This window comes from Panulirus ornatus, chromosome 32, assembly GCF_036320965.1.
Source record: "Panulirus ornatus isolate Po-2019 chromosome 32, ASM3632096v1, whole genome shotgun sequence".
Taxonomy (NCBI): domain Eukaryota; kingdom Metazoa; phylum Arthropoda; class Malacostraca; order Decapoda; family Palinuridae; genus Panulirus; species Panulirus ornatus.
Genome location: NC_092255.1, coordinates 12,426,134 through 12,443,546, shown reverse-complemented (window position 1 = coordinate 12,443,546; position 17,413 = coordinate 12,426,134). Strand labels below are relative to the sequence as shown.

The window sequence follows — 17,413 nt, the reverse complement described above, 5'->3', positions numbered from 1 at the left end:
AAGTTCAATCACCTGGGATTTCCCAAGTCTGAATTATGCTGTCGAAGGAGTTCATCAGTACGTTCGAAGACGTCTATTTTCGCTACATCCTCTGGTTATTTATTCCATCCTCTTAAGGATGCCTTAAATATCCTTATCACATATGACGCTCAAGTGAGCCCATGAACACCAATAAAAATAAATCAGTCCAGAGGAAGACAATATATCAAACTACACATCCACTTACGAGTAACTCAGGGAACATTGATGTTAGATCAATCCCGAAAACACACTTTATATGTACATCCATATATATGGATATATACAGTGGTGTCGACAAGTGGGTGGGAGGGGGGGGGGGTGAAGCCTGCCATTTTGAAAAGCAGAGAGGAGTAGCCTCCCATTTTGCATGCTGCACGTTGCCTTCAGCTTATGCTTCAGCGAGCCAATCCCCCGGCAATTTTTGAGGAGTGCCGCCGTCTCTAATTTATAAATATGCTTCAGTGATTAGTTTTAACGTACGGGTGGCCAAGGGAGAGCAAAGCTTTCTCAGTGAATACTACAGTGTGTCTCACTACTAAATACGTGGCTAGCCAAAAGAAAGTCTCCGTCCCCTGTCATACATATTTCAGCCAGGCCGAGCGTTGTTGTCATTTCCCCTGTGACCTCCAAGTTGAGCAAGGATTATGCTGTCTCCTGACGATGGTGTTCCTTAACCAAAAAACAGGAGGGCGTAACAAAATCCACCATATATGAAAGGACATTTGTTCAACAGCATAAGGTTGCTTCCCTAGTCCCTACACCGTCCTGAAATAATCTTTCCCTGAATTATGGAGGCGACCGTAGCCAGTTCTCCACCGATGTAGTACAGGGTTTTGCTCCTTTATCTTCGACTTTCTTTTCTGTGGCTTTTACTGCAGCCTTACTTTCCTTGAATCTCTGATAAAATGCGATGCAGTTCGCTGTAATCTATCCATTTAACTGATGACGTATTGCATATTTTCTGCGTGTGGCCATTGAGCAGTTGAGGTATAATTTTGTAGAGTCGATTGTTGGTCGTTTGGTCCTTAGTTATGTAACATTTAATGCATCTTGTGACTTGATATATTGTTCCTCCGGACTCTGCTCGACACGTACAGATATATGTAACATTAGAAGTCCTTATATGATTTTTTGGCCATTTGCATATTTAGTGAGTTTACTCTCTTATTCCTTATGTTAGTTTAGTTGTGATTTTAGTCCAGGCTTGGTTGATTGCTGTTTCTAATTTCCTCGTTGCTGTTGGAGAAAACCGATCTGTCCAATATGGAGCAGAAAAAAGTCCTGCAGGCTGTTAATTCGGGGAAATGTGATGCTTGTACATCTTAAGTTTCCAGTGTGTGAAAAGCAGGTCGGCATCTTGTTCACCGTGAATAATACTGTTAGCTTTTTTTTTTTTTTCTGTAGGTACCTCGATGGTTGGAAGTTCTTGTTGCCAGTTACAGGGAGGAAATTAAAGGAATGCGTGGAATTGTTTCCCACGTTGGTATCCAGACGAAGGAGGGATTTCAGAAAGTTGATTGTATTGATGTATCAAAAAATCCAAAAGGCATTAATCGTGGAGTACTTTTTTTTTTTTCTGTAGCCAAAGTTATTGCTATACCATCAACAGAAACCACCAACATTTGAAAGATTGCTATGTTTACAGAATAGATTAGATTTTTCGTGTATAAATTTACATATTTGGCTAAAAATCATTTTCTTTAATCCAGAGAAATTCATTTTAATGCTACTGCGATATTTCATGTAAATCTTAGAATTATATATATATATATATATATATATATATATATATATATATATATATATATATATATATATATATATATATTATATATGAAATTGGAAATTTTGTTTTGATCAGCTGATCTGCCTCTGGCAGTCTGCCTCACAGAGCAGGAAGATGGCAAGCGTTCCCACGAGTCATGAAGCAATCCGAGAAAGAACAGCCTATAGGGCTGCATTGAAAAAGGAATACATGAGGCAAATTTTAGATCCTCATCGCCATGGTTCCGGAGAAGGGGGTGTTGTTGTAAGTATAAGTTTTGATATCCTGTAGCAGACACCGGCAGGATTAACTTCCACGAAACAGACTCTACGTCTTAGTTCTTCCTTGATCATTTGTTGACGTGAGCCTTATTTGTAAAAATGATATAACTTGCAGAAGAATCTGTGTAGGAAGTTTTATCATGATATTTCAATTAAGTATTGAGTCATGGCCGAGGTGCTCCTCCAGCCAGGTGGGCCTGTTGACCCAAATAGAATATTTTTGAAATTACTTTTTTGGACATTTACCAGGGAACCGGGGTTCTTGGTAGGGAAAAATCGCAAAACGTAGTAATTTGCGATAGAAATGTTGGTAAGAATCGTTCTAATAACGTCAAAACCCATTTCAGTCAAACATACTCGATTTATTACCAGAAAGGTCCACAAACTATGTAGATACGTATGTGGTAACTCAGTTGAGTAAATCATTTGTAAATGAAATAATTTTGGCAGTTATTGTGATTAGGGCGAGGGAGGTAACTACCATCATATGCAGATTCTCGTAAAATTTCGTTTTAAGGGCACCACAGAAATATTACTTTTGGTTGTAGGAAAATCGCATACCAGTGTACTGTGTGATTTATCAGTTGTAGTTGTAGTTGCTTTATCAATGGTATATATAGTAACAGAAGTACTTGCAGAGCATATGGAAAAATGTTTTAATATCAAATAAGATCTTAATTTTTATCATTGAAAGTGTGTTTTTGATATAGAAGTAGGTAATACATTTGTAGATATCAACAGAGACTTCAAAAATCTCAATTTGTAGCCGAAATGATAATAGAAAGATATCAGTATTCATATACTGTGTGGTATCTTTTGACATAAAGTATCATGTCATTGCATTTTCATGAACTTGATTGGTTTGACTTGGTTATTGAAAGTTAAGGTAAATCGTAACTGCCATGGGGGTTAATGAGATTTTGTTAGTGTCTTTCGTTTTGTTCAAGTGTGTCACATTGTTTTACTTTAACCCCATACTTCATACCCTAAGAATTCCTTCTATTTTTATGAGTCTTCTGCCAGCAATCAGAAAGCTGGCCACATCAACTGGTCAGGACCATAGGTAATAAAGTCTCATGATGTATACATGTCACTTAACAATTTTTGATATACTTCACAACATGCACTGCAGGTATTTCTGTATTCACAACAAACTACATAAAGTAAATAAGACTTAAGGTGTCATTTCCCAAAGATGCTCTCAGTGCAGAACTAAACTGATAAAATGATGTGGACTCTTTGTAGTTGAGTGAAGTGATGTGGACTAAGGTAGTACAATTTGAATAATTTTGTTGTGTTACCAGTGATAAATGTCCTGAGTTTAGAAGAATGCTTATCAATGGACTTGTTGGTAAGTGTCTACAGTATAAACAGTAGCATTCCTTTGTACTTTTAATATTGACTGATGATGTTCAGCAGTGCTAGTGTACTGTTTAATGAATATAATAACAGTTTTAGAGCATGTTTTGCATTATTATGATGTTTTGAAAAGTGACAAAGGTTATGTATACCAGAAATATGTGCAGCTAATGTATAAGTAGTAGGTAGTATTTATTCTATTTATTTATTTATTTTGCTTTGTCGCTGTCTCCCGCGTTAGCGAGGTACCGTAAGGAAACAGACGAAAGAATTGCCCAACCCACCCACATACACATGTATATACATACACGTCCACACGTGCAAATATACTTACCTATACATCTCAGTGTATACATATATATACACACACACACAGACATATACATATATATACACATGTACATAAGTCATACTGTCTGCCCTTAATTATTCCCATCGCCACCTCGCCACACATGGAATAATAACCCCCTCCCCCTCATGTGTGTGAGGTAGCGCTAGGAAGAGACAACAAAGGCCCCATTCGTTCACATTCAGTCTCTAGCTGTCATGTAATAATGCTCCGAAACCATGGCTCCCTTTCCACATCCAGGCCCCACAGAACTTTCCATGGTTTACCCCAGACGCTTCACATGCCCTGATTCAATCCATTGACAGCACGTCGACCCCGGTATACCACATTGTTCCAATTCACTCTATTCCTTGCATGCCTTTCACCCTTCTTCATGTTCAGGCCCCGATCACTCAAAATCTTTTTCACTCCATCTTTCCACCTCCAATTTGGTCTCCCACTTCTAGTTCCCTCCACCTCTGACACATATATCCTCTTTGTCAATCTTTCCTCACTCATTCTCTCCATGTGACCAAACCATTTCAAAACACCCTCTTCTGCTCTCTCAGCCACACTCTTTTTATTTCCACACATCTCTCTTACCCTTATATAACTTACTCGATCAAACCACCTCACACCACATATTGTCCTCAAACATCTCATTTCCAGCACATCCACCCTCCTCCACACAACTCTATCCATAGCCCACTCCTCGAAACCATACAACATTGTTGGAACCACTATTCCTTCAAACATACCCATTTTTCCTTTCTGAAATAATGTTCTCGACTTCCAAACATTCTTCAAGGCTCCCAGAATTTTCGCCCTCTCCCCCACCCTATGATTCACTACCGCTTCCATGGTTCCATCCGCTGCCAGATCCACTCCCAGATATCTAAACACTTCACTTCCTCCAGTTTTTCTCCATTCAAACTCACCTCCCAATTGACTTGACCCTCACCCCTAGTGTATCGAATAACCTTGCTCTTATTCACATTTACTCTCAACTTTCTTCTTTCACACACTTTACCAAACTCAGTCACCAGCTTCTGCAGTTTCTCACATGAATCAGCCACCAGTGCTGTATCATCAGTGAAGAACAACTGACTCACTTTCCAAGCTCTCTCATCCACAACAGACTGCATACTTGCCCCTCTTTCCAAAACTCTTGCATTCACCTCCATAACAACCCCATCCATAAACAAATTAAACAACCATGGAGACATCACACACCCCTGCCGCAAACCTACATTCACTGAGAACCAATCACTTTCCTCTCTTCCTACACGTACACATGCCTTACATCCTCGATAAAAACTTTTCACTGCTTCTAACAACTTGCCTCCCACACCATATATTCTTAATACCTTCCACAGAGCATCTCTATCAACTCTATCATATTCCTTCTCCAGATCCATAAATGCTACATACAAATCCATTTGCTTTCTTACACACATTTTTCAAAGCAAACACCTGATCCACACATCCTCTACCACTTCTGAAACCATACTGCTCTTCCCCAATCTGATGCTCTCTACATCCCTTCACCCTCTCAATCAATACCCTCCCATATAATTTACCAGGAATACTCAACAAACTTATACCTCTGTAATTTGAGCACTCACTCTTATCCCCTTTGCCTTTGTACAATGGCTTTATGCAAGTATTCCGCCAATCCTCAGGCACCTCACCATGAATCATACATACATTAAATAACCTTACCAACCAGTCAACAATACAGTCACCCCCTTTTTCAATAAATTCCACTGCAATACCATCCAAACCTGCTGCCTTGCCAGCTTTCATCATCTGCAAAGCTTTTACTACCTCTTCTCTGTTTACCAAATCATTTTCCCTAACCCTCTCACTTTGCACATCACCTCGACCAAAACACCCTATATCTGCCACTCTCTCATCAAACAAATTCAACAAACCTTCAAAATACTCACTCCATCTCCTTCTCGCATCACCACTACTTGTTATTACCTCCCCATTTGCCCCATTCACAGAAGTTACCATTTGCTTCCTTGTCTTACGCACTTTTTTTACCTCCTTCCAAAACATCTTTTTATTCTCCCTAAAATTTAATGATACTCTCTTACCCCAACTCTCATTTGCCCTCTTTTTCACCTCTTGCACCTTTCTCTTGACCTCCTGCCTCTTTCTTTTATACATCTCCCACTCATTTGCATTTTTTCCCTGCAAAAATTGTCCAAATGCCTCTCTCTTCTCTTTTACTAATAATCTTACTTCTTCATCCCACCACTAACTACCCTTTCTAATCAACCCACCTCCCATGCTTCTCATGCCACAAGCGTCTTTTGCGCAAGCCATCACTGCTTCCCTAAATACATCCCATTCCTCCCCCACTCCCCTTACCTCCTTTGTTCTCACCTTTTTCCATTCTGTACTCAGTCTCTCCTGGTACTTCCTCACACAAGTCTCCTTCCCAAGCTCACTTACTCTCACCACCCTCTTCACCCCAGCATTCTCTCTTTTTTTCTGAAAACCCCTACAAATCTTCACCTTCGCCTCCACAAGATAATGATCCAGTTGCACCTCTCAGCACATTAACATCCAAAAGTCTCTCTTTCACGCGCCTATCAATGAACACGTAATCCAATAACGCTCTCTGGCCATCTCTCCTACTTAAATCCAATAACGCTCCCTGGCCTTCTCTCCTACTTACATACGTATTCTTATGTATATCTCGCTTTTTAAACCAGGTATTCCCAATCACCAGTCCTTTTTCAGCACATAAACTACAAGCTCTTCACCATTTCCATTTACAACACTGAACTCTCCATGTATACCAATTATTCCCTCAACTGCCACATTACTCACCTTTGCATTCAAATCACCCATCACTATAACCTGGTCTTGTGCATGAAAACCACTAACACACTCATTCAGCTGCTCCCAAAACACTTGCCTCTCATGATCTTTCTTCTCATGCCCAGGTGCATATGCACCAATAATCACCCATCTCTCTCCATCAACTTTCAGTTTTACCCATATCAATCTAGAGTTTACTTTCTAACACTCTATCACATACTCCCACCACTCCTGTTTGAGGAGTAGTGCTACTCCTTCACTTGCTCTTGTCCTCTCACTAACCCCTGACTTTACTCCCAAGACATTCCCAAAGCACTCTTCCCCTTTACCCTTGATCTTCCTTTCACTCAGAGCCAAAACATCCAGGTTCCTTTCCTCAAATATACTACCTATCTCTCCTTTTTTCTCATCTTGGTTACAGCCACACACATTTAGACACCCCAATCTGAGCCTTTGAGGAGGATGAGCACTCCCCGCATGACTCCTTCTGTTTCCCCTTCTAGAAAGTTAAAATACAAGGAGGGGAGGGTTTCTAGCCTCCCGCTCCCATCCCCTTTAGTCGCCTTCTACGACACGTAAGGAATGCATGGGAAGTATTCTTTCTACCCTATCCCCAGGGATAAGTAGGTAGTATATCAACCAATAAAAGTCTCACATGCTTACTTAGTAGCCAAAAATGTTAAAAAGAATTATGTGAAATTATATTTGTTTCCTGCTGGTGATAACTAGGCTGTTCACAGCATCTTCTATTTGTTAATATTTGGTGCTTTTTTTGTCATTCACTTTCAAAGGTATGACTGCTATATTTAGACTGGAATATGAAAACTGATGTAAATCTTGACCGCTAGGGAGGTTAGGTGGGGTCTGATGTAAATCTTGACTGCTAGGGAGGTTAGGTGAGGTCTTTATGGTTTCTGTTGATCTTCTACCCACTTTAACTTTACATTTTCCTTGAAACACCAAAATTACTTATTTTTATATTGTTCAGTAGAATATGATGTCTTTCATAATGAGTGATATCAAATAAGAGGATGGTAGTACATCACGAAAACTATAGGGTTAACGTAGAATTAGGTAATGCACTTGTAAAATTAGATATTAAAACCTTAGCTAATCTTCATGATGTTTAGTATTCTAGTTGAAATGTACAGTACTAGTCACACATGAAATGCACAGCCAACCTGGCTTTGTATGTCAACTAACAGATGATGTGGTGAGCAGCCATGTGATCCTCTAACTTCCGTCATGTCAGTACCATGATGAGGTTTCTATATGCTCTGCTGTTATTTTACAAGTATATTGCCTACTTTTACATTAACCCTTGTCAACTTGTTTAATGTCATTCACTAAAATGTAATGCTTTTGTTGTTCTAAATCATTTTCTGCAACTTTTATCATATTCTCTAAAAAGCAACATAGGCATTGCAGAACACAACTACATGAAGGAAAATTATAGCAGCCAGAAGTGCTCTGCCTGCTGCTGGTACACTGTACATTGGATATGTTTTGAAGAGATTCTTCTCATTCTTGCATTCAGAGCCTCTGTAGCTGGTTGGAAACTTTGTGCTAAGGCATGAACTTTGCATCACATGGAAAAATCCCCTAAGCCTAGACACAAATTCAGAAATGAAAAAGCTGAAATGGAGAGTTACCTACTGGGCTTTGTGGGCGTTAATACTATGTTAGAGGGAGAGACAAGACGAGAATTACTATTGAAAGTGGAGGCCAAGAAACTTCAAACATGAACACAGAGAGAGACATTGAATCTAATAAAGTAAAGGAAATTAGTACAAGGGAGAAAATACAGCGAATGATGCAAAAATAGATGTAGAAAGTGGATATGAGGGATGCAAAGTGCTGAAAAACAAGGAAATCATTGGTTGTCTAGACTTTAGCTATTTCACATAGAGAATTTGCAAGTTGGCTACACAGATGTATCATACTGGAGAAATTGCAAATTTCAGCTTTTCTAAAAATGTCTGGACTTTCTTAGCAGTAAAGGCAAATGCTTCTCTGGGAAGAGATGTAGATTTTACCACCCACAGATGGTGGTAAAATCTGCATTACAGCCAAAGTATTGCCAGAACAAATACTGCAAGGACCAATATATATGTCTGGACATTGAGGCATAAACTTTGTGATGATCACAGCACACATCATACACACCATTTTTAGATTTAGATATGGAGCCAATTAGAGGCAGGGTAGAATTTCCAGAGGAGGAAATGACTGCCCTACAGAATGTAATAAGGGAACATAAAGCTTTCTGCCAAGCTCTGCGAATTATTAGTTCCTCAAAGCAACTTAGAACTAAACACTCAACAACCTTCATATGTGCTAACCTACAGCAAATATAATCCCTTAGTTTGCTGACAGTCATGTTTAGTATTTGTAGCCTTCACAGAAACACTCATTAAAGATTTTATGAATGGTGAAGTCTAGATCCCAAATTAGAACCTGTACAGCTGTGACAGGGCAAAAAGACTGTTTGGAGTTGCACAGTATGTAAAATATACTTTTTAACAACAGAGTTCTTGAACTCACGTGTAGTAGTAGAAGCATGTCTTGGTAGAAAAACCTTAATATGGTCATTGCACAAATCTTTAGGCCACTGGATGTAATTTTACATGAAATTTCAGAACATATAAGAAATGCAGAATTATCTGTTCACCTCAGAAACTCAGTCCCAGATGTTTGCTTTTCAGGGAATTTCAACACTGTAACTGAAACTACCACAGGAAGCAGCTTGGATGAACAGCTGTAAAACAGAGGATTCTTCTGACTGTGTGACAAGTTTTCCCTCAGTTAAGAGATAACTAAACCAAGAAGAAATAATACATTAGACTTACTCTTGACAGATGATGATGACATTTGTAAATCAGAGGATTCATCAGACTACGACAAGTACTCCCTGTCTGCTGATAACAAAACCAGCCAGAAACAACTTACAGTAAACTCTTGATTTAACAGACCCCGATATGATGGATTTCAGATTTAATGGACTGGATTTAACTCATTTGCCCTCTTTTTCAACCCCTGCACCTTCCTCTTGACTTCCTGCCACTTTCTTTCATGCATCTCCCAATCACTTGCACTCCTTCCATGCAAGTATTGCCCAAATGCCTCTCTTTTCTCTGTCACTAAAAACTTTTCTTCTTCAACTACAACTAGGTTACATCCAACTTAACGGACTCTCTGCATTAGCAGACACTCTCTTCCCCCAGTTAGTTCACTAACCAACTCTTTGCAAGTAATGATCACATCCTAATGAAAGTTAAAAAGTAGGGATGCTAGACCACTTGGGCTGAATACATAAGCTTGGAGTTATATTCATTTTTCAGTATTAATAGTAAGCAGATAAAGTGGAAAGCTGTAATCAGTGAGATGTGTGCAATACAGTGAGAATTTACCTAAGTACCAAAACAAAAGAGGAGCATTTTAAAAACATGATAATTTGATGACTCCAAACATGCACTAGATATTTACCAAGACAACTGGTCACTAAGCAATCCATCACTAAATGAACAATTGATATCCATTATATATGGGAAGTTAGGTTCCTGAGAAAATGTTCTATGTTACTCTAATGTGCGGAATAAAACAGCTGAAGAACAGTATATCACTCTCTTTCACAGGTGCTTTAAATGATATTCAATGAAAAACAGAAAATTTGGTAGTGACGGTTTGAGGTAGTGGTGAAATGGGATGGAGTGGAGTGAGAGTTACTGGAAGGTAGTGGATGGGGAGTGTACTTTTCTACTTCACCTGAATTATTTTCTTATAATAGTAATTTGAGTTATAAGCAACTATACTAATATTTTTTAACTGCACCTTGATTCATTGCCCCAGGGATGAATGAAAGGGCAGAGATAGAGATTCTACTACTTTTAAGTTTTGATTCTTTTGAAGTGCAGCCAGCTTTTGACATAATTTTCATGATTTGATACTATATTCCCTTTTCAGTTTGATCCAGCAATTCAGCGGTTTGCAGCTATGCGGGCTTGTCAGTATGACCACTTTAAAGCTACTCCACGTACATCGATGATGGGATTCCTTATATTAATCCCATTTGTATCTTATGCCTGGTTATTGAAGAGAGACAAGGTGAGTGATGATGGGACTAGGGATCCCATCGCCATTACAGATCATCCCCATTTTAAGTTCATTTAGACTTTAGCTATCTTTTACCACCTTTCTTTAACAAGTTTTTACTCACATTATCCAATCCATGTTGTTGAGGAAAATGATAATAGTTAGAGGGACATCTCAAAAATCTAGATTATTCTAATACCAGTGCTTTTGTAAAAAATGATTTTGTGTTTGCAGATCTTACAGCCCCTAGCAAATTTAGAATATGGTCATGATTAAGATCATTATATTATATTGTTTATGTATATTTTTGATTGTAGGACTTCAAAATTTAAGGTGAGTCTTTAGTAGGTAGGACATGCACCTAGATTCATTGCAGTTTTTTAATTTCTTAATTTTTTTTCAGGAGGAATTTGAAAAGAAATGTCGCACTGGTCAGTTGGCATATGCAGACCGGGAGTTCAAGTTTGTCTAAGAGATACTGGAGTTTGAGGTTCATTCATTTCATTGTGAGAACTCTATAAATTTCTTGGTTTGTACTTGAAGTGTTTCTAAGGAAAATGCCTTAGATTGTACATTATATATAAATTTTGAATAAAGTAGTTCTATCTTTTGTGTTTATTAAGGTTTGCCTACTGTGTTCATGTAGTTAGACAGAACAGATTTGGAATTAATGAAAATTTGTATATAAATCTGCAAGTAGCAAGTACCGTGAGAGGTTCAGGGAGAATGATTTGATTAAGAGAGAAAAAGTGGTGAAAACCTTGGGGAAGATGAAAGCTGGCAAGGCAGTGGGTTTGGATGGTATCGCAGTGGAGTTTATTAAGAAAGGGGGCTACTGTGTTGTTGATTGGTTGGTGAGGATATTCAATGTATATATGGATCATGGTGAATGCCTGAGGATTGGAGGAATGCATGTATAGTGCTATTGTGCAAAGGCAAAGGGGAGAAAGGTGAGTCTTCAGACTACAGAGGCATAAATTTCTTGAGTATTCCTGGAAAATTGGATGAGAGGGTATTGATTGAGAGGGTGAAGGCATACATAGAGCATCAAACTGGGGAGGAACAGTGTGGTTTCAGAAGTGGTAGAGGATGTGTGGATCAGGTGTTTGCTTTGAAGAATGTGTGACAAATACTTAGAAAAACAGATGGATTTGTATGTGGCATTTATGAATCTGAACAAGGCATATGATACTGTTGATGAAGATGCTTTGTGGAAGGTCTTAAGAGTATATGATGTGGGAGGTAAGCTGCTAAAAATAGAGAAGTTTTTACCAAGGCTGTAAGGCATGTGTACGAGTAGGTAGAGAGGAAAGTGATTGGTTCCCAGTGAATGTTGGTTTGTGGCAGGGGTGCATGATATCTCCATGGTTGTTTAATTTGTTTATGAATGGGGTGGTTAGGAAGGTAAATGAAAGTTTTGGAGAGAGGGGCAAGCATGCAGTCTGTTCTGGAAGAGAGGGCTTGGGAAGTGTCAGTTGTTGTTCGCTGATGATACAGCACTGTTGGCTCATTTGGGTGAGAAAGTGCAGAGGTTGGTGACTGAGTTTGGTAAAGTGTGTGAAAGAAGAAAGTTCAAGGTTATTAGGTTCAATGGGGTTGAGGAACAAGATAACTGGGAGGTAAGTTTGAATGGAGAAAAACAGGAGGAAGTGAAGTGTATCACATATCTGGGAGTGGACTTAGCAGCAGATGGAACCATGGAAGCAGAAGTGAGTCACAGGGTGGGGGAGGGGGTGAAGGTTCTGGAAGTGTTGAAGAATGTGTGGAAGGTGAGAACGTTATCTCGGAAAGCAAAAATGGGTATGTTTGAAATGTCAATGTTATAAGGTTGCAAGGCATGGGCTATAGATAGGGTTGTGTGGAGGTGGGTGAATGTGTTGGAAATGAAATGTTTGAGGTCAATATGTGATGTAAGGTGGTTTGATCGAGTAAGTAATGAAAGGATAAGAGAGATGTATGGTAATAAAAAGAGCGTGGTTGAGAAAGCAGAAGAGGGTGTGATGATATGGTTTGGAGACATGGAGAGAATGAGTGAGGAAAGATTGGCAATGAGGATACGTGTGTCAGAGGTGGAGATAAGAAGAGAAGCAGGAGACCAAATTGGAGGTGTAAGGATGGAGTGAAAAAGATTTTAAGAGATTGGGTCCTGAACATACAGGAGGGTGAAAGGCGTGCAAGGAATAGAGTGAATTGGAAAAATGTGGTATACCGAGGTCAGTCTGTAGTCGATGGATTGAACCAGGGCATGTGAACTGTATGGGGTAAACCATGGAAATGTGTGGGGCCGGGATGTTAAAAGGGAGATGTGGTTTTGGAGCATTACACATGACAGCTAGAGACTGAGTGTGAACGAATGTGGCCTTTTTGTCTTCCTAGCTATGGGGAATTCTGTTTCCTGTGTGGTGGGATGGCAACAGGAAATTTATAAATATATTTATTTCATTTATTTATTAATTTATTTTGCTTTGTCGCTGTCTCCCGCGTTAGCAAGGTAGCGCAAGGAAACAGACGAAAGAATGGCCCAACCCACCCACATACACATGTATATACATACACATCCACACACAGCACATATATATTCCTATACATATACATATATACCCATGTACATAATTCATACTGTGCCTTTATTCATTCCCATCGCCACCCCTCCACACATGGAATAACAACACCCTCCCCCCTCATGTGTGCGAGGTAGCGCTAGGAAAAGACAACAAAGGCCCCATTGTTCACACTCAGTCTCTAGCTGTCATGTAATAATGCACCAAAACCACAGCTTCCTTTACACATCCAGGCCCCACAGAACTTTCCATGGTTTACCCCAGATGCTTCACATGCCCTGGTTCAATCCATTGACAGCACATCGGCCCCGGTATACCACATCGCTCCAATTCACTCTATTCCTTGCACGCCCTTCACCCTCCTGCATGTTCAGGCCTCGATCACTCAAAAACTTTTTTACTCCATCTTTCCACCTCCAATTTGGTCTCCCACTTCTCCTCATTCCCTCCACCTCTGACACATATATCCTCCTGGTCAATCTTTCCTCACTCCTCTCCATGTGACCAAACCATTTCAAAACACCCTCTTCTGCTCTCTCAACCACACTTTTTATTACCACACATCTCTCTTACCCTATTATTACTTACTCGATCAAACCACCTCACACCACATATTGTCCTCAAACATCTCATTTCCAGCACATCCACCCTCCTCCACACAACTCTATCCATAGCCCACACCTCGAAACCATACAACATTATTGGAACCACTATTCCTTCAAACATACCCATTTTTCCTTTCCGAGGTAATGTTCTCGACTTCCACACATTCTCCAAGGCTCCCAGAATTTTCGCCCTCTCCCCCACCCTATGATTCACTTCCGCTTCCATGGTTCCATCCGCTGCCAAATCCACTCCCAGATATCTAAAACACTTCACTTCCTCCAGTTTTTCTCCATTCAAACTTACCTCCCAATTTACTTGACCCTAAACCCTACTGTATCTAATAACCTTACTCTTATTCACATTTACTCTCCACTTTCTTCTTTCACACACTTTACCAAACTCAGTCACCAGCTTCTGCAGTTTCTCAGATGAATCAGCCACCAGCGCTGTATCATCAGCGAACAACAACTGACTCACTTCCCAAGCTCTCTCATCCACAACAGACTGCATACTTGCCCTTCTTTCCAAAACTCTTGCATTCACCTCCCTAACAACCCCATCCATAAACAAATTAAACAACCATGGAGACATCACACACCCCTGCTGCAAACCTACATTCACTGAGAACCAATCACTTTCCTCTCTTCCTACACGTACACATGCCTTACATCCTCGATAAAAACTTTTCACTGCTTCTAACAACTTTCCTCCCACACCATATATTCTTAATACCTTCCACAGAGCATCTCTATCAACTCTATCATATGCCTTCTCCAGATCCATAAATGCTACATACAAATCCATTTGCTTTTCTAAGTATTTCTCACATACATTTTTCAAAGCAAACACCTGATCCACACATCCTCTACCACTTCTGAAACCACACTGCTCTTCCCCAATCTGATGCTCTGTACATGCCTTCACCCTCTCAATCAATACCCTCCCATAAAATTTACCAGGAATACTCAACAAACTTATACCTCTGTAATTTGAGCACTCTCTTATCCCCTTTGCCTTTGTACAATGGCACTATGCAAGCATTCTGCCAATCCTGAGGCACCTCACCATGAATCATACATACTTTAAATAACCTTACCAACTAGTCAACAATACAGTCACCCCCCTTTTTTAACAAATTCCACTGCAATACCATCCAAACCCGCTGCCTTGCCGGCTTTCATCTTCCGCAAACCTTTTACTACCTCTTCTCTGTTTACCAAATCATTTTCCCTAACCCTCTCACTTTGCACACCACCTCGACCAAAACACCCTATATCTGCCACTCTATCATCAAACACATTGAATAAACCTTCAAAATACTCACTCCATCTCCTTCTCACATCACCACTACTTGTTATCACCTCCCCATTAGCCCCCTTCACTGAAGTTCCCATTTGTTCCCTTGTCTTATGCACTTTTTTTACCTCCTTCCAAAACATCTTTTTATTCTCCCTAAAATTTAATGATACTCTCTCACCCCAACTCTCATTTGCCCTCTTTTTCACCTCTTGCACCTTTCTCTTGACCTCCTGCCTCTTTCTTTTATACATCTCCCACTCATTTGCATTATTTCCTTGCAAAAATTGTCCAAATGCCTCTCTCTTCTCTTTCACTAATAATCTTACCTCTTCAACCCACCACTCATTCTAATCTGCCCACCTCCCACGCTTCTCATGCCACAAGCATCTTAGGCACAAGCCATCACTGCTTCCCTAAATACATCCCATTCCTCCCCCACTCCCCTTACCTCCTTTGTTCTCACCTTTTTCCATTCTGTACTCAGTCTCTCCTGGTACTTCCTCACACAAGTCTCCTTCCCAAGCTCACTTACTCTCACCACTCTCTTCACCCCAACATTCTCTTCTTTTCTGAAAACCTCTACAAATCTTCACCTTCGCCTCCACAAGATAATGATCAGACATCCCTCCAGTTGCACCTCTCAGCACATTAGCATCCAAAAGTCACTCTTTCGCGCGCCTATCAATTAACACGTAATCCAATAACGCTCTCTGGCCATCTCTCTTACTTACATAAGTATACTTATGTATATCTCTTTTTAAACCAGGTGTTCCCAATCACCAGTCCTTTTTCAGCAAATAAATCTACAAGCTCTTCACCATTTCCAACACTGAACACCCCATGTATACCAATTACTCCCTCAACTGTCACATTACTCACCTTTGCATTCAAATCACCCATCACTATAACCCGGTCTCCTGCATCAAAACTACTAACACACTCACTCAGCTGCTCCCAAAACACTTGCCTCTCATGATCTTCCTTCTCATGCCCAGGTGCATATGCAACAATAATCACCCATCTTTCTCCATCCACTTTCAGTTTTACCAATATCAATCTAGAGTTTACTTTCTTACACTCTATCACATACTCCCACCACTCCTGTTTCAGGAGTAGTGCTACTCCTTCCCTTGCTCTTGTCCTCTCACTAACCCCTGACTTTACTCCTAAGACTTTCCCAAACCACTCTTCCCCTTTACCCTTGAGCTTCGTTTCACTCAGAGCCAAAACATCCAGGTTCCTTTTCTCGAACATACTACCTATCTCTCCTTTTTTCTCATCTTGGTTACATCCACACATTTAGACATCCCAATCTGAGCCTTCGATGAGGATGAGCACTCCCCGCATGACTCCTTTTGTTTCCTCTTTTAGAAAGTTAAAATACAAGGAGGGAAGGGTTTCTAGCCTCCCCGTTCCCGACACATGAGGAATGGCGAATAGTATGAGAAAAAAAAAAATATACATATATATCTTTCTTTCATACTGTTCGCCACTTCCCCCGTTAGCGAGGTAGCATTAAGAACAGAGGATTGGGCCTTTGAGAGAGTATCTTCACCTGGCCCCCTTCTCTGTTCCTTCTTTTGGAAAAAAAAAAAGAAAAAAAAGAGAGGGGAGGATTTCCAGCCCCCACTCCCTCCCCTTTTAGTCGCCTTCTACGACACGCAGGGAATACGTGGGAAGTATTCTTTCTCCCCTATCCCCAGGGATAATATATATTTTATGTTTATTTATTTTGCTTTGTCGCTGTCTCTCGCGTTAGCGAGGTAGCGCAAGGAAACAGACGAATGGCCCAACCCACCCACATACACATGTATATACATACACATCCACACACGCAATATATTCATACCTATACATATCAATGTATACATATATATACACAGACAGACATATACCTATATACACCTGCACATAACTCATACTGTCTGCCTTTATTCATTCCCATCGCCACCCCTCCACACATGAATATAATCATCCCCTCCCCCCCAAATGTGCATGAGGTAGCGCTAGGAAAAGACAACAAAGGCCACTTTCGTTCACATTCAGTCTCTAGCTGTTATGTAATAATGCACTGAAACCACAGCTCCTTTTCCACATCCAGGCCCCACAGAACTTTCCATGGTTTACCCCAGATGCTTCACATGCCCTGGTTCAATCCATTGACAGCATGTTGACCCCGGTATACCATATTGTTCGAATTCACTCTGTTCCTTGCACGCTTTTCACTCACCTGCATGTTCAGGCCCCGATCACTGAAAATCTTTTT

The 17,413-nt window shown here is 40.2% G+C and overlaps 1 protein-coding gene across 1 annotated transcript; it reads left to right on the top strand.

Annotated features, from left to right (window-relative positions):
• The first annotated feature begins 1,872 nt into the window (after nt 1-1,872).
• On the top strand, nt 1,873-11,291 carry ND-B15 (NADH dehydrogenase (ubiquinone) B15 subunit). The gene is made up of 3 exons (XM_071680956.1): nt 1,873-2,050; nt 10,553-10,693; nt 11,085-11,291. Exons 1-3 carry the CDS (start codon nt 1,922-1,924, stop codon nt 11,151-11,153), a joined length of 339 nt encoding a protein of 112 aa, XP_071537057.1. The 5' UTR covers nt 1,873-1,921; the 3' UTR covers nt 11,154-11,291.
• The last annotated feature ends 6,122 nt before the right edge of the window (nt 11,292-17,413 follow it).